The sequence below is a fragment of the Cololabis saira genome, chromosome 19, assembly GCF_033807715.1.
Source record: "Cololabis saira isolate AMF1-May2022 chromosome 19, fColSai1.1, whole genome shotgun sequence".
Lineage (NCBI taxonomy): Eukaryota > Metazoa > Chordata > Actinopteri > Beloniformes > Belonidae > Cololabis > Cololabis saira.
The window spans coordinates 27523895-27543466 of NC_084605.1; the positions used below are offsets into that span (position 1 = coordinate 27523895).

General features: G+C 38.7%; 2 protein-coding genes across 2 annotated transcripts; both read right to left on the minus strand.

The window, feature by feature from the left end:
• Positions 1–152: 152 nt before the first annotated feature.
• On the minus strand, positions 153–4361 carry LOC133419618 (peptide Y). Its single transcript, XM_061708888.1, has 4 exons — positions 4279–4361; positions 3863–4050; positions 895–975; positions 153–456 (listed from the first exon to the last, which is right to left on the minus strand). Exons 2-4 carry the CDS (start codon positions 4048–4050, stop codon positions 432–434), a joined length of 294 nt encoding a protein of 97 aa, XP_061564872.1. The 5' UTR covers positions 4279–4361; the 3' UTR covers positions 153–431.
• A 6693-nt stretch (positions 4362–11054) lies between these two features.
• Positions 11055–19463, minus strand: tut1 (terminal uridylyl transferase 1, U6 snRNA-specific). Its single transcript, XM_061708801.1, has 10 exons — positions 19292–19463; positions 16844–17034; positions 16491–16697; positions 16060–16174; positions 15819–15946; positions 15494–15720; positions 15266–15375; positions 13779–13901; positions 12831–12923; positions 11055–12718 (listed from the first exon to the last, which is right to left on the minus strand). Exons 1-10 carry the CDS (start codon positions 19365–19367, stop codon positions 11601–11603), a joined length of 2388 nt encoding a protein of 795 aa, XP_061564785.1. The 5' UTR covers positions 19368–19463; the 3' UTR covers positions 11055–11600.
• Between the last annotated feature and the right edge of the window lie 109 nt (positions 19464–19572).

Sequence of the window (19572 nt, forward strand, 5' to 3'; positions counted from 1 at the left end):
CGATATGAAGCCAAACAGTGGGAGCAAGAAGAGTCTAAATTGAAAAAGCACGCTTCTTGGGGATATAGTGACATCTAGTGGCAACAAGTGTAATTATGTTTAATAACAAACGAATGTGATAATAAGGAGTAGACCAAAAAATCAGATGTGGCTGAATTTCTATTCCACTAAATCTTTATTGCAAAGAGAATTTTCTTTTTGGGGATACAAATTATTTACATTGTTTTGGTGAAAGATCAAATACATTTACTGACAGAAACAGACAAAAAGAGAGAGAACAAGAAAGTGATCTTCATGCACATTAAAATGATTAAGTACATAGAATCAGTCCAGTGTCCAGTGCAGGTTGTCTCTTGGGTGTGCTTTTGGTTCAGGGGTGTAGAGGAGGATTGGACGGATTTGCCAAGCGTTGGAGTTAACATCACTCTTGTTTACCATGAATCGACATAGTCCGAACTGTTAGAAAAATAAATAAAACATTTGAATTACTTGACATGCAGTCTTACTTCAATGTTCATATAAGGTGGATTAGAAACTTTTGCAGATAATGGCTCAGGTCTGAAAACAATATAGTCCTACTGAGAAATAAATCAATATTGGCACAACTCTTAAAGAGATCGATCTTCCTTTCATTTATAACAATAAACTTATTACCCTCTGATATGTTTTAGATTTTTGTGGGGAGAACAAGTATTGCAAGTCACATCTTTCCTCATTGCCCAATGTTGTGGACGGACGTTTGTTAAATATCAAATGTTGCGAATTTCACCTAGGTTTTGTATTCCATCAAGGACTTTTCCACTTTGAGAAGTGTACGAAATGTTCAGCTGACGTGATATTTTTGGCTGGCAGTTTCAGTATAGTCTGCTGATTCACAGTGAGAAGTTTTCTCACCGTGGCTCCGTGTCCTGGGTTGAATCTGCGCCAAATAACAACCAAGCCGCCGCTTTTTCGGGAGAGGATCTCTTCCCGTACCTGTTGAGAATAAAACACCCACATAAAGAGACTGCAGTCAAACATCAGTGAGAGAGCCTCCACCCCAATCCGCCTTCTCCTACTTCCTGGTTGAGTGATTTGATGTCCTTCTTGTCCTTGGAGAAGGTGAAATTCTCTATTAGGCTCAACTGCTAACTTTTACATAAGATGGCAGCCTGTCATCACCTATGTGAATACTCTTACCTCTCTGGATCCTAGCTGATTCTATGTTCTCATGCTGTGAGGTGGGCACCCATCCCTCGTATTTATTTACTTTTTTTTTTGTTTTTCTTTCTTATTTACTTTTTTTTTTTTAATTTATTTATTTTTTATTCTTTTTTTTGTTTTTTTAGAGGGTGTACTTGAGTCTTTACTTTGCTTTCACAGCTGAAAGCTGTAAACTCTTGATAGAAGAAGGGAATATAAAGTGTGATGACTTTTATAGAAATACTCCATGATTCACGAATACATAAAAAAGTAATGCTATTTGAAATATGAGCTCAAATAATTGATATGTTAAATGTTCCCTTTTCCCCATCAAAATGATATTCACCATTTATCTATCTATGTATACTTTTGTATACCTGGATCAGTTACGTTACTACGTGTCCGATCCAGCGCACTTATGCTGCTTCGTCCACGCGCTGTGTGCGCATGCGCAATGGCCACAAACAGGTGCATCCATCATCGAGTCTTTGTTATAAATATTTCAACACTGAAACACACAGACATTAACTTTGTCTCCTTCTTTTAGGTTGTCGATAAACGTTGTGTTTGCATGTCATGTCATTTCTCAGGCGCAAATAGCTTGAGGGAAATAAGACTGCCCGCCACCTCGAGGCAACAGCCATGATGTTTGACCATAAGTGGGTTCTAACATTCATCTGTGGGTCTGATAGGATTTTTGTCTCAGCGTTGGCTCCTACAGAAACATATAGAGACATACAGCAGACTAAAACTATAACATTTCAACACATTCAGTTATATTCTTTTTTTTTTTTTTTGTATAATTCATTTGTTTTTTGTGTGTTCGGTTTATTTCATTTAGCTGATTTTCTTTTTCATCCTTTTTATGTACTCTTGTTATCACTTACAGGTTTTGTTTTGTTTGTTTTATTCTGTTTATTTACTAATTAATTAATTTTCTTTTTACATTATTTTTCTAAAGTTGAGGGGGGTGGGGGGGTTGTTGGAAAGTGCTGCTCTGTTCAGGTTTTAGCACGCCTTTCTCGGAAAATGGGGAAAAAAATACGGAGGACCATGTATCTTGTGTTGGATTTCTGTATGTCATCGGTTCCCAATAAAAATATGTGAAAAAAAAAAAACATCAGTGAGAGAGCCTCCATCAATCGTAGTCTTTTGTCACTTTGTCTTTGACATCTCTTTATTGAAGAGTAAACCTGCCTAAGTTTGCACTTAAGTCCTTTAAGTGCAAAGACAGGTTTGGCTGGTTTAATTATAGGTGAAGAAATCGAACGTTAACTATATCTATAATATACTTAGCCTCGATCAAAGGAAATTAGACAACCAAAGGGAGTTACCACAATGAGCTCTTTAAATGACCTGTTATTAGTCAGCTAGAAAGGAAGAAGAAAAACATTTAGGTTGCCACAGTAGAAACATGAAACCAACTTATTGTGGCTCAGTATTTTATAATAATCTTTGCAATATAGTAGACATAATGACCCGAGACTGTTTTTTCCTTGCTTAGAAGGAATTTGACTTTTAATCAGGACCAGAGAAAATGTGATTTGGAGTGTTTAAAAGCCATGAAAAAGCTTATGTGAAGCGATGCCAAAACAGGAGCGCTCCCTGCTCCAGATGTCTACCCTCGCAACCTTGTCCTTGAGCCTCAGGCTTTAATCTCTCACGACTTGGCCAAAGTATGAAAAGATACCAAGTTATAATGAGTTTATAAATATTTCTGCTTCTCTCCCTGTCTTAGTTCAACCAAGTGGCTTAAAAAAAAGGAAATTAATTAAACTGAAAAAGCTGATATGGCTCTCTGAGGGTCACGTGCAATTAAGTACGTGTGCAACCTTACGATATGTTTTAAACCTTGCTGAAGCATTTGCATTTTCTTCATTTTTCAAGATAAATGATCTAACTTTAATAAATGAAATGAGTAAAAGACCAGACCCTGACCAGAGGTGGGTAGTAACGTTACATTTACTCCGTTACATTTACTTGAGTAAGTTTTGGGAAATGTTGTACTTTTAGGAGTAGTTTTGAATCACTATACTTTTTAGTTTTACTTGAGTAGATTTGTGAAGAAGAAACTGTTACTTTTACTCCGCTACATTAGGCTACGTTGAGCTGTTACTTTTCTTGTATCCCTTTTATCCACGTACGCGTCAATCTCATGACATCACTGGGTGATTCTTTGGGAAAAATATTTGCTTTTGCATGTTTTGTCACATATACTCAGACTCAAACACACACAAAGAGTTTCTATGAGTTCATGGATTTGTTCTAGTTCTGCTGGTTAAAAAAGAAAAGTACAAAGGCTTGAAATTTGATGCTACTTGTAAATCTTTTTTTTTATTCTGTTATTTTATTTATTTTATTATTTATCAAAGTACTTGAATTTACTTTAAGATTATTTCAATTTAAGCTATTTTTTATTAATTTTAATTAATATATTACAATATTTAATTTAATTTTCCTGAAGATGATTATTTTGTACTTTTGTCTGTTTGAATGGTTGTGTTAAAAAAAATACTCAGTACTTGAGTAGTTTTTTCACCAAGTACTTTTTTACTTTTACTCAAGTAATTATTTGGATGACTACTTTTTACTTCTACTTGAGTCATATTATTCTGAAGTAACAGTACTTTTACTTGAGTACAGTTTTTGGCTCCTCTACCCAGCTCTGGCCCTGACTCACCTCTGTCGGGTGATGAGGTTGACATAATGCCGCACGGCGGCGTTGTATTTGGCCCACTCCTCCGGAGAGGCGTTGTTGCCGGGGCTCTCCGGTTTGGGGGGATAGGCGTCCGCGAAACTGCTCAAACACACCAGGAGGCAGGCGACGAGCGCTGCAAACATCATCCACGATCTCACTAGTTTGGCCATCTGAAGAGAAAGAAAGCATCAAGTCCGTCACCATATTTTCTCCTTTGTGGATCAACATTTGGTTAAATCAAAGTATGATTTGTGAGATGTCTAACATTCTTTATGTAGGCTGTTCATAAATGAACTAACATCAAATTAAACACAGATTACACAGCAGGTTAAAAAAAAGAAAGAAAAAAAGGATTTCAAATAAGGACATTCAACAGAGTGTCAAGCAAGAGCACTTACTTTCTGTCTCGTCTCCTGTTGCTTTTCACCTCGCTGGTGCTCCTGTCCTGCTCTTCTCCTCTCAGATCACAGGGTTATATAGTGAGGGATGGACACCTGATGCGAACTTAATAACACTTAACCACACCCCTCCCTCGCTGGAAGAGCAGGGCGTAAACGGGCTAATAATGTTTGCAGGGAGGCTGGTACTTGTTGCTTTTTTTGTTGCTTTTTTTCTTTGCTTTTTTTTTTTTACCCATAAAGACTGATTATACCATTGAGGATTGTGTTGCTCTAAAACCTTTCAACGCCCTGCCAGCTAGTAATTAAACATGTCTGTACGATCAATCAAGTTAAAAAGCAGACTATTGAATCCCTGCAGGAATTTCCAACCCAGTTTCAGCACCGTGGACAGCGCATAAACACATCATTTTAAACTGGGATCATGATGGTCATCAGCTGCTGAGCTTCATCTCTGCATTACAAGGCCCTCATCTATATTGCATGTTCCTCTGACTCAGCAGGCATGTAGGACATCAGAAACAACCATAAATCAGCCGTCTGAGAACACGGAAAGAGAGTCTTCAGGTGTGAGATATTGCCACTTTGTGAAAAAGTGACACCGAAGTCATAAGTGAGAGATGGGAACCTAACAGCTGAGACAACACACCTTTAAGGCCTAATTACTCAAGAGCTTTTGTACTACTGTTGAAATGTCGGTATGCTTGAAGCTGGCAAGTCAAACTTTATTGCTTTGAAAACTGAAGATGAAAATGTTGGTATTATGAAGAAGCTCTAGACTGATTCAAACTAATTAATTGATATGGAATTCATTTCCTTTGGGAGCTATGTAGCCTACATTGTACACAAATTATAAATATGGATTGATGGTACCCCCTTGAAGACACTGTTTATACAAATACCTTTCCGCTATGGGGTACACAGACTAACTTTAATGGAATTGGTGATATTTATGACTGGTGCTGCCTGCATCTCCTGTTTATCTTGGTTCTTCATGGTCTAGCTGTTCAGTTCATGACGCCTGAAAGCAGCTTTTTCCAACAAGTGCAAGGCAATCTCTTTTTACGTGTGTGTGCATGTGGGTATGTGCAAACAAGACAGTTTAGATGGTTTTATGCCGTGTTCAAAATGATAGTAGCCTATATCTACATTTTCTATGCAGGTTTTATTGTCTAATTGTTGCATGGAACTTTGGCGAGTCTTTATCATTTAAAAGCAATGTGCAACCTGCCATGCTGACGGAGTCACGCAGCCATTAAGATTAGTTTGTGAGTTTGATACTGTGTGTTTTAGATTAGTAGATTTCAGCCTTTATTCAGCTGTTAGATGAATACTATAAACACATAAAACTACCACAACTAATATCTAAATGTGTTTCAATTTGTTTCAAAAACATCTGGCCAATTTATAAACCATTAATCAATTTGTTCAGCTATTCAACTTCACCAATTTAAAATATTTATCCACAACTCAGGTTCATTGTTCAACCAACATTTGTAGCTAGGTGGAACTTTAGGTACCGGTACTATGAGCTAGATAAGCTGCTTTGACCATTATATATATATTTGTATATACAGTATTTATATTGTTATAAATTACTTTAATTAACTGTTGGTGTCAGGCTTACCCAAGTATTTAATAGAATTATTATTTCTGTGCTTGCCTGTAATTAGCTGGGATAGGCTCCAGCAGATCCCCGTGACCCTGCAAAAGGATAAAGTGGGTATAGATAATGGATGGATGGATTATTTCTGTGTTTTCTTTTATTTCTGGATAAGTTGTGCTAATGTTTCCAGCTTCCGTACATCCCTGGCTACTCCACTGTTTATTCTTTCAAGGTAAATCATATGCACTGCAGGTGCATATGAATCTTATCCATCATATACATTTTTAATCACTCATTCTTTGAGTGATTCAAAATGTATTCAGGGACTTGAATGGCTGGGAGGTCTGTACAGTCACAGATGTTTTTGGGGAGGGAGTTCCAGAGGGTGGGAGCAGCGATGGAGAAGGCTCTGTCACCCCAGGTCCGGTGCTTGGTTCTGACAGGAACCTGCATTATTTACTTCATTCAGTTCATTCCAACAAAGTCCAGATTCAACGATCAAATAATGCAGATTTATAAAAATCAGCCCACTTAAGTAATCTAACAGACCGTATCAGATCTTCACTTCAGTGTAATACATAACATTGTGATTGCCCGGTTAATACAGAGTAGTTCCTTCTAATAACACGAAAAGAGCTCTGATGTACCTAGACAAACTATCAACAGTATTTATATACTATTGCTGTAATGATACAGTGCACATTAGCCATTCAAACCCTTTGGTTGGGGCGGTTAGGATCAAACATGGGTGAAAACATTGCTGAGATGTACAACTACGTTTTGTAGGAATCCAAGCCACAATGCCACTTTTTCTTGAGTGACTGCTTTTGCATTGAATATCCAGCTTGAGAGGAAATATTGCACAGCTAGTTTTTCGACAGCTAAAATATCCACTGATGTGATGATGTTTTAGAGTTTACTTAAAAAAAACAAAGAAACTGTCGTTTTGTCATAAAACCTCAGAACAAGCTGCTGGATCCCCAAGGGAGGTCACAAGAACTCCTTTCATATGCTGTTTATAGAGTCATAAAAAACAGCGATTTTGTCTCTGTCTGCCCCTGAGCCCTTGTCAGAAACACACCTTGATTTAGGCATAAATCCCAGCTGACAATCTGTAGAGCTGAGGATGAAAAAAGTGAATAGATAGAGTCATGCCAGAAAGACTTTACTGGGATTTTCTTATTACACTTTAATTGCAATTATTTGACAGTTGGTGTTTGATATTTTTACACAAAATTCTATTAATCCTAAATATATATTTATACTGATACTGATATATATATATATATATATATATATATATATATATATATATATATATATATATATATATATACATATATATACATATATATATATATATATATATATATATATATATATATATATATATATATATATATATATATATATATATATATATATACATATATATATATATCAGAATCAGAATCAGAAAGGGGGTTTATTGCCAAGTTTGTTAACACACACAAGGAATGTGTTGTGGTGATTGGTGCAATACAGTAAAAATAAAAATAAAAATATAAAAGCAAACAAATATATGGAGATAAAATAAGAGAGAGAATAAAGTAAAATGTATAAACAGAAATAAACAGAAATGTACAATATGAGGATTAAAAAGTGCCGGATATGAGTCTTTACAAAAAGTGACGTAGGATGACAGATGACAGATAAAATGTATAAACAGAAATGAACAGTATAAACAGAAATGTACAATATGGGGTTTTATATATATATATATATATATATATATATATATATATATATATATATATATATATATATATATATATATATATATATATATATATATATATATGATATTTGTCCTCTTTGTCATAAGCACCAGTTCACGGTAGCTATTGGGGACATTTAGTTGATTCAACAACAGGAATCGACCTCTTGGCACTGCTCCTACAGCCCATAAATGAAAATGGCAAGAAACAACAATTTGCACAAGACAAACTCATTAGCTTGCTCCAGTGTTTATAGGTAAACAGTGAAAACCTAACAGTCCCCTGATAAGAGGCACAGCTCAACTTGTCACAGTTCAATAAACCCCAGCTAATGCACTCCTGAGGAGCCTTTTGGACTCCCACATGGAGGAGTGTTTGAGTTGCCATCAAGGCTAAGATGATAACACCAGTAGAAGGTCGCTGATTTCACCTTGTTTAGTTTTACCAACTTATGCTAAGATAGTGGTACCACGGATGTCTGTAACCGTATTACATACCACAAAGAGAATTTACGTAACACTTTTAGCAGATGGGAATAACGTGAACAAATCCTGAGGGTGGGAAGCTACTTACTATAAGCATCCACCTGTATTCCACAAATGTGGCCAGAGCTTTAAAAGCTTTTCTCCGAAACCTCTGTTCTCATTTTAAATGGTACAACCACGTCCATTTACATTTATATCACACATGCTGCCATGTCCAAATAGGAAGATTATGTTTGCACACATGCACAGAAGTCCATCTGAGTGTCAGAGTCATCTCCCAGGAGAATGTCTGGCTCCTTCCTGCCATCACAGGCAAAAAGGGGGAAATGATTATGCACTTTTATCAAGCCTTATCTCCAAAGTGGGGGAGCCACTAATATAAATAGAGTGCTTTCCATGCAGCCAGGTCTTGTTTGCACAGCTCAGGACACAAAGCGGGGGACTGATTGCTGTCCACTGCCACTGCGCCATAATTCTTAATCATAAAAAAGTATATATTTCTTCCATGTTTGAAACTTTCAACCTTTTTCTAGTTGTGGCAACATCAAACACAAACAGGTGCTTGTCAGTGCCTAAGTTAGCTCTCTCTTTTGATTCCACAGGAGCAGAGCTACTCTCCCAACAGCAAATTCACTCAAAACACCCGCTTTGGAAAGCAGTGCAAAGCAGAGCTAACCAATTACAGCAACATCCCACCAACTGATGTGTTTTTGAGTGAACGGTGACTGCCTCGGGTAACTCAGATGGATGACGACACAGGGATCGAATGGCTTGAAAGAGGTGGGTGATACATCTCAAACGATGCTTCTCCAATATGCCACAAATTTGGGAAATCAAAGTGCTATTTAGGTAACAAAATTATCCCATTAAATGAGTAGGACGTGGTGTATTTAAGGTGTCGGATGACACCCTGGGTCATGAACACACATCATCTCACAACAAAACAAAGTGAGATCACACAGATGTGGCTCCATGTATCCAGGTTTCACAGCCGACTGCAAACATATTTCCCAAAAGCGGTGCAGTTTTTTTTTTTTTTTTTTAATCTCAGGGAATTGAGTGGAATTTTTTTTATCCAGAGGACACAAATTAATTAAAACACTGGTGATTTAGAAGGAACAGGCTACACATATAAATAGTACTAACAGAAAATGAAGTATATGTGGCCGCTTGGTCTTCAGTAACTAAGAACTTTCATTATCATCTATTTCTGCATGTTACTGATGGGTTTTAACATGTTTTTCAAGTAAATTGCATTCAATGGTGACATGAAACCAAATAAAAATAAGCTCATATGAGATTCACCAAAGCGAAGATTGTTTTCTTGTTTTTGGCCAACAGCAAACACAGCTCCAGTTCAGACATCAATCACTCTGATTCTCCAGCTTAGAGGTGGAGTGGTCGTATATCAGGCGCACCTTTGAAAACGGTCAGGATGGTGATACTGGAGCCTGCTAGAGTTGTGATAAAAGATAGCCACAGATGTTCAAGTGATGTCTCATCAAATGTCAGAAAAACGCAAATAACAACTGTGTTTTGGTCACAATAGTCTCATTTAACCTTGTTCTGTCTTTTTGGATCTGATGACGGCTCTTGACGAATGGTGTCAGTTGTAAAAACAAAGTTCATGGCAAACCTTGCAATAGATGACTTGTCCTGCCACTGGCTCGGAATCACGTCGCCAAAGTATTTGGCGACAGTATTTTCGACAGTATTGTCTGGACTATAAGCCGCACCTGCATATAAGCCGCATCCGCTCTATTTAAAAAAAAAATAATACAAAAAAAATATACAAGCCGCATCCACTCTATTTAAAAAAAAGATATGCAAGCCGCAGATATTTATGTTGTTAGATTAGATATTTACTACATCTACAGAAGGATTTTGAACTGTAAATGATGTACATGTTTGTACCTAAATAGATCCTTTCCTAACAGTGTCTTTTAACACGGCAGCAACTTTGCTGATTAAAACAGAACAGAACCAAGAGAAAATAACCAGTATTTATTTATCTGTTTATCTGTTTGAAATCTGCTTCTACTTCTATCTGCTAAAGAAGAAGTAGCGTATTCTTCTTTGCATTTATTTTGTCTTAGTTTTGATTCTAATTCCGGTTAGAGCGCCGCGAGCGGTGGAAGAAAAATCCACAGAATAGCTGCACCTTTGTATAAGCCGCATGGTTCAAAACCTATGAAAAAAGTAGCGGCTTATACAGAAAATACGGTACCTCAAAATGTATCAGCAGTTGAATTTAAAGAAAGGCTTGAGGATAATTTCACTCAGAACTAACTGCAGATGTAAAAGTCATGAAGTTCTAGCAGCCTGGTTAATAGTCATCATGATTTATCTGCTTTATAACAAATATTTTGGTCCAAAAATACTTCAGTGTATCATGCACTTGAGTGTGATACTCTTGCTCTATTCATTTGTGTGGCAGCAACAAAAACCTCAGCGATCTGAAGCAGTATGAAAATAACATGTATGACGCGTCTCGCGACTTTCCCATCAGTCGTGGCTGCGGACCTGTTCAACCAGCCGGCCTCCAGCATTTCCTTTTAAACTCCGAGATGAATGGTGTTAATCAGCTCATGGGAGCCCTGCGCATCACTCAGCCCCAGCTTGCTCCGCTGTAATAAAGCTACCCGTCAGTCTGAGTAATTACTCTCATCAGTCTTACCAGAGGACCTGACTGATTACTTTCAGGAAGGCTCGGAACCAAGTGGAATTATAACCACCACTATTTTCTTTTCTACACCTACTCAAATTTACAAATGTCTTGTTTTATAAATCTTGATGTTTTAAGAAATAAAATGTACAGTTTTGACTTACAGCAGTTTCTCCACAGAAAGAGGGAGGATTTGATCAATTTTCCAGCAGCACTCAATTTTCTTTATTTAAGAGGTTTTTTATTCAACTGAAACATCCAAAAACAAAGCAAAGTATTGAACTTCAAACAATATTCTCCTAAAATAATATGATCTTTTAAGTACAGTATAAAAACAGAAAACAATTACAGACTTAATAGTCTAACAAGTTCAATATTTAAATCATTGTAAAACACAGATGTTTAAATAAAAAACCAAGTTCAAAAAAGCTCTCTTTCATTTCCATTCTGGTGGATTAATTTCACGTGAAATTAATGAGGTTCTGTTTTTAAAAGCAGAACCAGAACCAACCTCATTTTAACTCATTATGTACTGATGTGACAGGTTTGGTTCACAATTCTGGACGGTCTCATCAACTTTTCCCAGCAAACCTTTACAATTTTAGAGAAAAAAAAGAAAATATTTACATGTATGAAAAATCAGTAATTCACTATGAAGGCAGAAGACTTTTTAATTTTTTTTAATTCTGTGTTAGTTTCTTCAGACTAAGAAGGGCTTTTTTTGTTTGTGTTTTCCAGAAGAACCTCAGGTTTCAGACATTGCTTTTTTTTTTCTTCCTTTTTTGAACATAGCATTAGGTTCAGATGACCTAAGCACTACCAACTTCTTTCTCCAGCAGCGTATCAACCATCTTGGGCAAAAACACTTCCAGAAAATGAAAGAAGTCTTGAAAAACTCCTGCTCTGTCGCTGCGAGGCTTGAAGTTGAGCACTACCCGTGTGCTTTCTGTCCCACCCATCATCCGGGGCTGGACTCTGAACTCCAGAGGCTCTTTAAGTTCTGGTTCTTTTTCAGTGATGTACGCTGTGACCTGGGACTCCAGCTCCACGCAGCTGCCCTCGGGCCTGGAGTCTGTGTCTTTGATGAGCACCCTTCTCACTTTCCTCCTACCTGCCCACACCATGTGCTTCTGTACACAGATCCACGGAGGGGATCCAGGCTTTCTCATTCGTTGCTTTTTGCCTTGAGGTGACACCGGAGTATCACTGTCGGAAGACAGCGGCCTCTTGGCTCCAACAACGAATGCGCCCTCGGGCCCGGTTTTGCTCGGAGATTCAACACACTCGAAGCTGTCGTTCATTGATGACGTGTGGGAAGAGATTGTAGTTTCCATTTCTTCAGCAGCAACTGCATCATCATCATCTACATCATCTTTGGATACAGCTAGGTTGCACTTGAGAACAGTTTTCATGACTCCCTCCACAGCAGAGCAAACCTGCCGGAACCACAGGAGCCGGAAAGCATCCCCCGCCTTGTGCAACTCATTACGCAGCGCCTCGGGGAGAGATGCTGAATTGAAGGGGATGCTGATAGTCAGCTGTTCTGTTTTAGTATTTTGGATTTCCCCCTGTGGGGTAAATAAGCGCACCAGTCCCCATGACTTCCCCTTGGCCGACTTGTGCTGGTACTGCAGGCTGCGGCAGTACTTCTCAGCCTCCTGGCACTCCCTCTGGAATCTCCCCTGAGAGCGCTCGTTCAGGTTTCCAGCCACGTTGTGGGAAAGCTCAAAAGGATCCAAGAGATTTATGGGGCCCAGTTTGGGGTGTTGGTGATGGGCCTTGTGCTGTTCCTCTTGCATCGCCTCTTCCTCAACAATCTGACCGAGGAAATCTGTGACTGGAAGTGCACGCCCCTCCCTGGGGGATATGACGCAACTGGCAAAATCAAATTTTGCATAGAAGGAGAAGAAGCCAGTGAGCAGGGAGCCTGGACAGAGAGATCACAAAGGCTGACACTTAGATATGCAACGGAGAGCTCACATTTAGGCTGTGAGAAAGCGGTACTTTTTTTTTCTCTTTTAAATCTAACTTTCACTTACAGAGGTCCTGGGTGTTCTTGCTCGGGGGCACTGCGATAGGTTGACTGGGGAAAGTGCAGTTCCAGCCCTCAATCACACACTCTTCCTCCTCGCCTGTAGAAGAGAACAAGAAGCTTAGAGCTGAATTTACAGCAAAAAAAAAGAAAGAAAAGTAAATTTTAAAAAAAAGAAAGAAAAGTGGAACACTTTCATGTGTGCAAAAATTCATCCACTAACAGGTTAAAAGGAGCATGAGGCAGGATTGAGGCAGGATTTATGAAAAAATGTCATATACGTTTTAAGTTTTTGTAGTAATAATGTCAGATGAAGCGTTCCAAACCAAAAAGAATGAGCCCTCTAGTCATCTCCGTTGCCTTGAACAGGCTGTGTGCTGCAAAATGTGCTGCAATTCGGACTCTGAATTTCCCGCGCTGTCCTGCGGATGTGACGTCAAATGACACTGCATGCGCGTTCTCCCCGTTCTCCCGTGCCGGCTTCGCTGTTGGCTGCAGTACCCCCGACGGCCATCGTGGCGAAGGTGGCGCTAATCAGTCTCATTTCTTAAAAAGGAGCCTCATGCTCCTTTAATTAATAAGCATAAATTCACTACTAACAAAAGGATTAACAAGATTTTCTCATGGTCTCTCTCTCTCTGCTCGGTTCTTTGGGCTTTTGACAACAATCAATATTTATAAAGAAATGTGCAGTGCTTTAGTAATGTTTGCTTGACAGTTTAACTGTATTTATTGTTCATCTAACACAGCCAAACATATACCATGAGAATTGAATTTAGAAATATGGTTTATAGCAAAGATGACATTTTCTCCTTATGAACAACAAGCATTCAGCAGGCTGCAATGAGCAACTGGTGAGCAGTTAAAACCCTCCATTTTAACCTTGCAGTTAAAATTAAGTATCAAATGATTAACTAAGACATATATGCATGAATTGGAGCAAAGCAGCTCTTACAGGCCATGTCTTTCAGCTGGTCCACTGTGGGGAGGACTGGAGGCTTGCAGTTTTGCAAGTAGAAGATGAGCATCAGTGTCAGAGCGTAGTTGTTGAGGAGGGGACCAGCACCACTGGGATTACCTACAGGTCACAGGTTGATGACAGGAAGAAGCTGGAATCAGAAGATGATTGCAATTGGATTCATAGCCATCAGGTTTGTACCTGTGTAAAGGGTACTTGTAGAATAAAGTGTAGCTTTTTCCTCCAACAACTGCACAACATTGATGTTAAATGTGTCAAAACAGATTGTGGGGTTGGGTTTTTTTTTTTAAATCACTTTTTTGTCAAGATTTGACATGACATAAAAGGTTGCACATGCTTTTGCACTGATGCATAATGTGACTTCAAATCTGTTTTATTGTCAAATGAGAATGTGTTAGTCCTCATATACCACCACTTTTTATAAATTTCTGTGGATCAGTAAACAAAATGAGTTGCTCTATGAAACCATAACCTTCACATGGTGGCTTACGACCCAGGAGTTTACTCCTGGTAATTCATGTGCAATTAGGTGAGGAAAATCCTGATAATTATTAATTCATCAGGAGTTGTAAATGTAATATCTTTATTTTTTTTTTTTTTTAAGATTTTTTTTGTGGCTCTAGTGGCCCTTTATTCAAGTAGCAGACAGGAAGGGGGTAGAGAGAGAGAATGGGGATGACATGCAGCAAAGGTGCACGAACCTGCGACCGCTGCAGGAGGACTGTAGCCTCAGTATATGAGCCGCTTGTTTAACCCACTGTGCCACCGAGCGGCCCGTGATATCTTTATTAAAAGGCTTAGGCTATTTACACCCGGGTGCAAGTACTGATGCGTAGGCTATTTACACCCTGCTACCAATATCAATGTATGCTATTGTAGGTTAAAGACCCCATGTAATGCCACATGGAATGGCTTCAAACCCACAAGCAGCTCAACAGTGATTGACAGGTATTCATACCACTTTTGATTCACTTCATTTAATCTCTTCAAAATATCTTACAATGACATAAGAGCAAAAATTGTCCATACAAAAGTGTGAGAGCAGACGTTTGCCTGGCTCTATTGTTTGACATGGTTCCAATTTTAGAGTGGTGCACATGCGCATGGGCAAGTGAAAAAGCGCCTTCTGTTGCAGACATGTTGATGCACATGCGCATGGGCATTTGTTTTCATATGACAGGGTGTGAATAGCTCAGCTAGTGGGGGCTTGCTATTTGTACCCTGGTGCAAATAGTCACTCCGTTATTATAACCAAACAAATCCCAATCCCAAACAAGTACAGAAAAAAAAGTCAAATAAAATGCATCCATAGTATCTATACCACTGATTGAAAGAGAAGAGTGTAGCTCTAGTGACATCTATTGACCACAGAATTAAATGACATGCAAAATGAATAGTGACCAAAACAGGCAAATTCTGTTCTAGTGTATGAAATAGTTTAAAAAGACAACTTTAAATCCTACCAGCAAGCTGCTTCTGCTTGGCCCAGTAGCGGATGGTGTAAACTAGAGGCCTCAGTCTGTCCTCTATCCCTGAACACAGTTGGAGAAATCGGGTGTTCCTTACTCCTAACCTAGTGAAACACACAGGCAGAAAGGAAGTGTCAAATAATGCTGACCATTGTACAGGTTCAAAACCATTTCTCACCATGTTTCAACACTTTTGATACCAAACAAAACGAGTGAACTGACCTGTTGTTAAGGGTAATGTCCCCGTGCAGGTTAAGCTCGCGGTGATGGAACTTGACGACGGGGAGACGAGCGGTGCTGACCACGTGGACTTTGTGCACACTGGGGACGCAGCGTTTCAGGATGGTTGCAACGAGCTCCAGCACCTCAGCTGTAGAGGCTGTGGACAGGTCAATGTCTGATAGGATGGAGTCCTCAGAGCAGCCGTCATCTGACATACCTTCACCTGCCTGGAAGCAGAGGGAACGAAGCGCTCTCACTGAAGTTACATCCAATAGCTTAAATACAAATTACATTTTTTTTAATATATGTGGGAAAACTTCCCGACCTGCTCTGTGGTGGATTTGGCTCGGGCTTGGAACACCTTGGTGTTTTCAAGGTCCATGAAAAGGTCCAAGTCACAGGAGTGGATGCCAAAAGTGTTGACAGACGACCCAAATGGCAGAACCTGACTGTCTGTAAACCGTGGGGACGTAGTGTCAAAAGAAAGACAATTACTTGCATTATTTTTTTTTTTTAAACATCACATGAAAGGGAATGTAATTTATATGTTTTACAAACAGTGTCACCTGGAAAGAATTCCACAAAAACCTCTTGCAGGAGTTGAACAAGCAATTCCCGGGCCTTCTTTTCATTCTCCCCCAGCTGAAATCTCTCAACTACATACTGCATCTGTGCATCCACCTGAGGAAGAACCAATAACATCATAGTCACTCTTGACAACAAGGCACCTCAGTAATAAACATAAACATGTATTCTAATTAACAATGACAGGGGAAAAAAAAGAAAATAAAGAACTCCAAATGAGTTTTGCTGGCACACACATTACTTTCTGACAGTAAAAATTATACATTTCTTTTCTTCAAATGCTGTTTATATACACATGTGTAAATATAAGTGACAGCATTGTATGAACATATATGTAGATGTGTAATTTAACCCCACATCTGTTTTTTTCTTCTTTTTAAGATATAGACTAAACTTAAGAATGGATGCTTACAGATGCTAACTGACACAGTTGAGGTTTAAGACGATCAAGAACTTGTTGGAGGTTCTGGGGGTCATTCTTCTTCTTAGGAATAAGCTTGAACTCCTTCTTTTCCCGAGGTTTGACTCGCAGCTTCAGGCCTTTCATCTGGTGCTCCACACGGGACAGAGTTGCTTGTGCACCTTCAGTCTCGCTGAACTGCACGATGGCAAACACACCCTGCGAGTGGAGACAGACATCACCAGCTCATCAGTCACTTTCGGATGCTTTGACAAAACACTTTCCCACTTATCTTGGAATGGCTGTTACCCTGACTAAATGTTGTCTTGTAAAAAGGTGTTTCTCACTGAGCACAGCTATCTAACCTTGTCTTTATCCATGATAATGTCTGCAACATTCCCAAAAGGCTGGAAGTACTCAGCGAGGTCCGTCTGAGAGATTTCAGGTGTGATGCCACTGACAAACACACTGTGGTCCTCCTGGGTCTTCCTGGTGGCCCGAACAGTGCTGAGAGTTTGATGCTTCCGCCCCTTCACGTGCTGATCCAAGCTCGCCGCTGAACATCAAAGCAATAGAAATCATACTTGTATTTTCTTTTACATAGAAAAGTTACACTATTTCAAAATCGCTTATAGAGTATATATTAAATATTATCAGCAAAACAATGAAAAAAAAATATAACCAACAACTTAGTACTGAGTAATAAGCAGACATACGAAGAGGAAGTGATTTTTAAGTACAAACCCAATCCCCCAAAAAATTGTTGCAACCTAACCCTAACGTGTAAAATATAAACAAATACAGAGTGCAAACATTTGAAAATCTCATAAACCCATATTTGATCAAAAATGGTGCATAGAAAATATTAACAGGTTTTCTTTCTCTGGAATCTAAGATCAGTTGCTGATGTTTTGGAAAGGGGATACTATCCCATTCTTCCCTAATATAAGATCTGTTATATTTTCTGTTGCACAGAGTATCAAATATTTTCAATTGGTGAAAGATCTGGACTGTGGACAGGCCACATCAGCAGCTGGACCCTCCTACGGAGCCTTCCTTTTATGCGCAATTAATTTTAATGTTTTGTGGAAAGACAGGGCCTTTCCTGAGAAACAGGTTGGCTTGAGGGGAGCATATGTTGCTAACACTGGTATATGCGTTTCAGCATTGACGGTTCCTTTCCATATTTGAAAGCTGCCCATTTCAAAGGCAGTGGTGCACCCCAGTATCATCAGAAATGCAGGCTTTTCAACTGAGCACTAATAAGCTGAATGGTGCCTCTCCTCTTTAGTCCACAGGATGTGGCTTCATGGTTTATATACAGAATTTCACATTTTGATTCATCTGACTACAGGACAGTTTTCCATTTTACTTCTGTTCACTTTACACAAGCTTTGGCCATTAGAAGACAGCATTTATGTTCCCATGCTGCTTATTCTTTGTATAATAGAGCTTTGTGGGCAACTGTGTTTTTTCACAAGTACTGCTAAACTAATGTAATGATTAATATCACAAACCCATGGCAATTTTGTGTGCAGTTCTGCCCAAGGATGCCAAAATCATAGGTGTACAATATGGATTTTCAGCTATGTCTGGTGTAGAGTTGTTCCAATATCGATACCAATATCTGAAATACTTGCAGAAAATCCCCAAAATAAAAAGGTATTGTATCTGAGTATTTAAGCCTATGCACTATCTGATAGCATGTTATCACTCAAAAGTGCCTTTTACATTCGTGTTTTGAGTCACCAGGTGGAGAAGCAGTGAGCCAACTATCTAGCATTTACATGATGGCATTGCCATGTTATTTTATGCTGGAAAATCATTCCAGGAAAACTGAAATGCTCCTGAAGCAAGGCTGTGGTTTCTAGATTAAAAACAACCAATGACACTCAAAACTGTAGAAATTATGTCTTACATGACCAGCCCGTTATTCACTAAAAATGTTCCATTGTGTAATTGAGATGATCTGAAGCCCTAGTACAGTATCCCAAGTTGGAAATACAACTCTGAAACTGCTCTTTATTTAAAATATACCCTTTATCTGATGTAAGGAGTTTAATTTACTATGCAAAAAAATGTTTTAATTTAAAATAAAATCCAAGTACTGGCCGATACCAAGGCCCATGTATCAGTATTTGTATTGGAAACAAGGAAAATAAAAAACGTATCGGAACATCTCTGGTCGTCTCTGCAGACTTCTTCAGCTTCGGGATATCAAATAATACCGATGAGGTTATAAAGTTTTCAATATTCTGAAATGGTTTTAAAATTAGGAGAACCCCTGCCCCTTCTTTATTTTGAGAGACAACCTCTTAAGCACTATTTTATATCTATTCCACTGACTCATTAACAATTAACATTATAAAATGTAGATTGTTCCTGAATGTCTTACTTTGTAGTACCACTTTTTGTAGCCTTTTGTCACCCATGCCCTTTTGTTTTGAGATTTGTTCCTGCCACCAAATCCAAAATTAGTTCATATTTTTCATGAAATGGTAAAATGCATTTACCTGATAGATCACACACACATCTACCAAGTATCTGAAGAGCAGCTTTAAATTTGCAGGCGGTACAGGTGGAGATTTCTAGGCTGAAAATGAATCACTTCAAACACTTGGTGTTTTCTGTGCTCCGTTGTGAATAAATTATAAGTTTGTAAAATCTGCAAATCCTTGCATTGTTTATCTACCTTTCTCACATCAAATGGGGTTGTAGTGCTGACACATGTGAATGTTAATAGTGTCCACAGAACAGCTTTGTGGACACACGCGTTTGAAGCGCATGGCCGCGCTAGCATCTTGGTTACTTACTGTTCGGCAAGTTGACGTTACACAGCTTGCAGTGAAACCCTTTAGGACTCATTTGTATATCTGTGTCCGTTGACATGATGCTAATAGTTCAAGTATTTGTTAATAATACAGGGAAAATACCAAAACACTGCAGTCATAAGTTTAAGCCCGCGCGCTTCCCTCTGCATTTGTGTCCGGTCCGCCGGCAAATATGTCCGGACTGTTCTCCTGTTCTTCTTACAACGTTCCCTTTACGCTTTTGACATGATTCGCAAAACATGAAAAGTTCCTTCTTTAAAAAA

What these genes read in the sequence shown, in the direction of transcription:
- LOC133419618 (XM_061708888.1), bottom strand. Translation starts at nt 4,050, where the DNA reads ATGGCCAAACTAGTGAGATCGTGGATGATGTTTGCAGCGCTCGTCGCC. An exon ending in AACCTCATCACCCGACAGAG is followed by an intron (nt 976 to 3,862) that starts GTGAGTCAGGGC and finishes TATTCTCAACAG; the next exon opens with GTACGGGAAGAGATCCTCTC. An exon ending in ACCCAGGACACGGAGCCACG is followed by an intron (nt 457 to 894) that starts GTGAGAAAACTT and finishes TTTTTCTAACAG; the next exon opens with TTCGGACTATGTCGATTCAT.
- tut1 (XM_061708801.1), bottom strand. Translation starts at nt 19,367, where the DNA reads ATGTCAACGGACACAGATATACAAATGAGTCCTAAAGGGTTTCACTGC. An exon ending in TAACGTCAACTTGCCGAACA is followed by an intron (nt 17,035 to 19,291) that starts GTAAGTAACCAA and finishes TTTGATGTTCAG; the next exon opens with CGGCGAGCTTGGATCAGCAC. An exon ending in CCAAATCCACCACAGAGCAG is followed by an intron (nt 15,721 to 15,818) that starts GTCGGGAAGTTT and finishes CTCTGCTTCCAG; the next exon opens with GCAGGTGAAGGTATGTCAGA.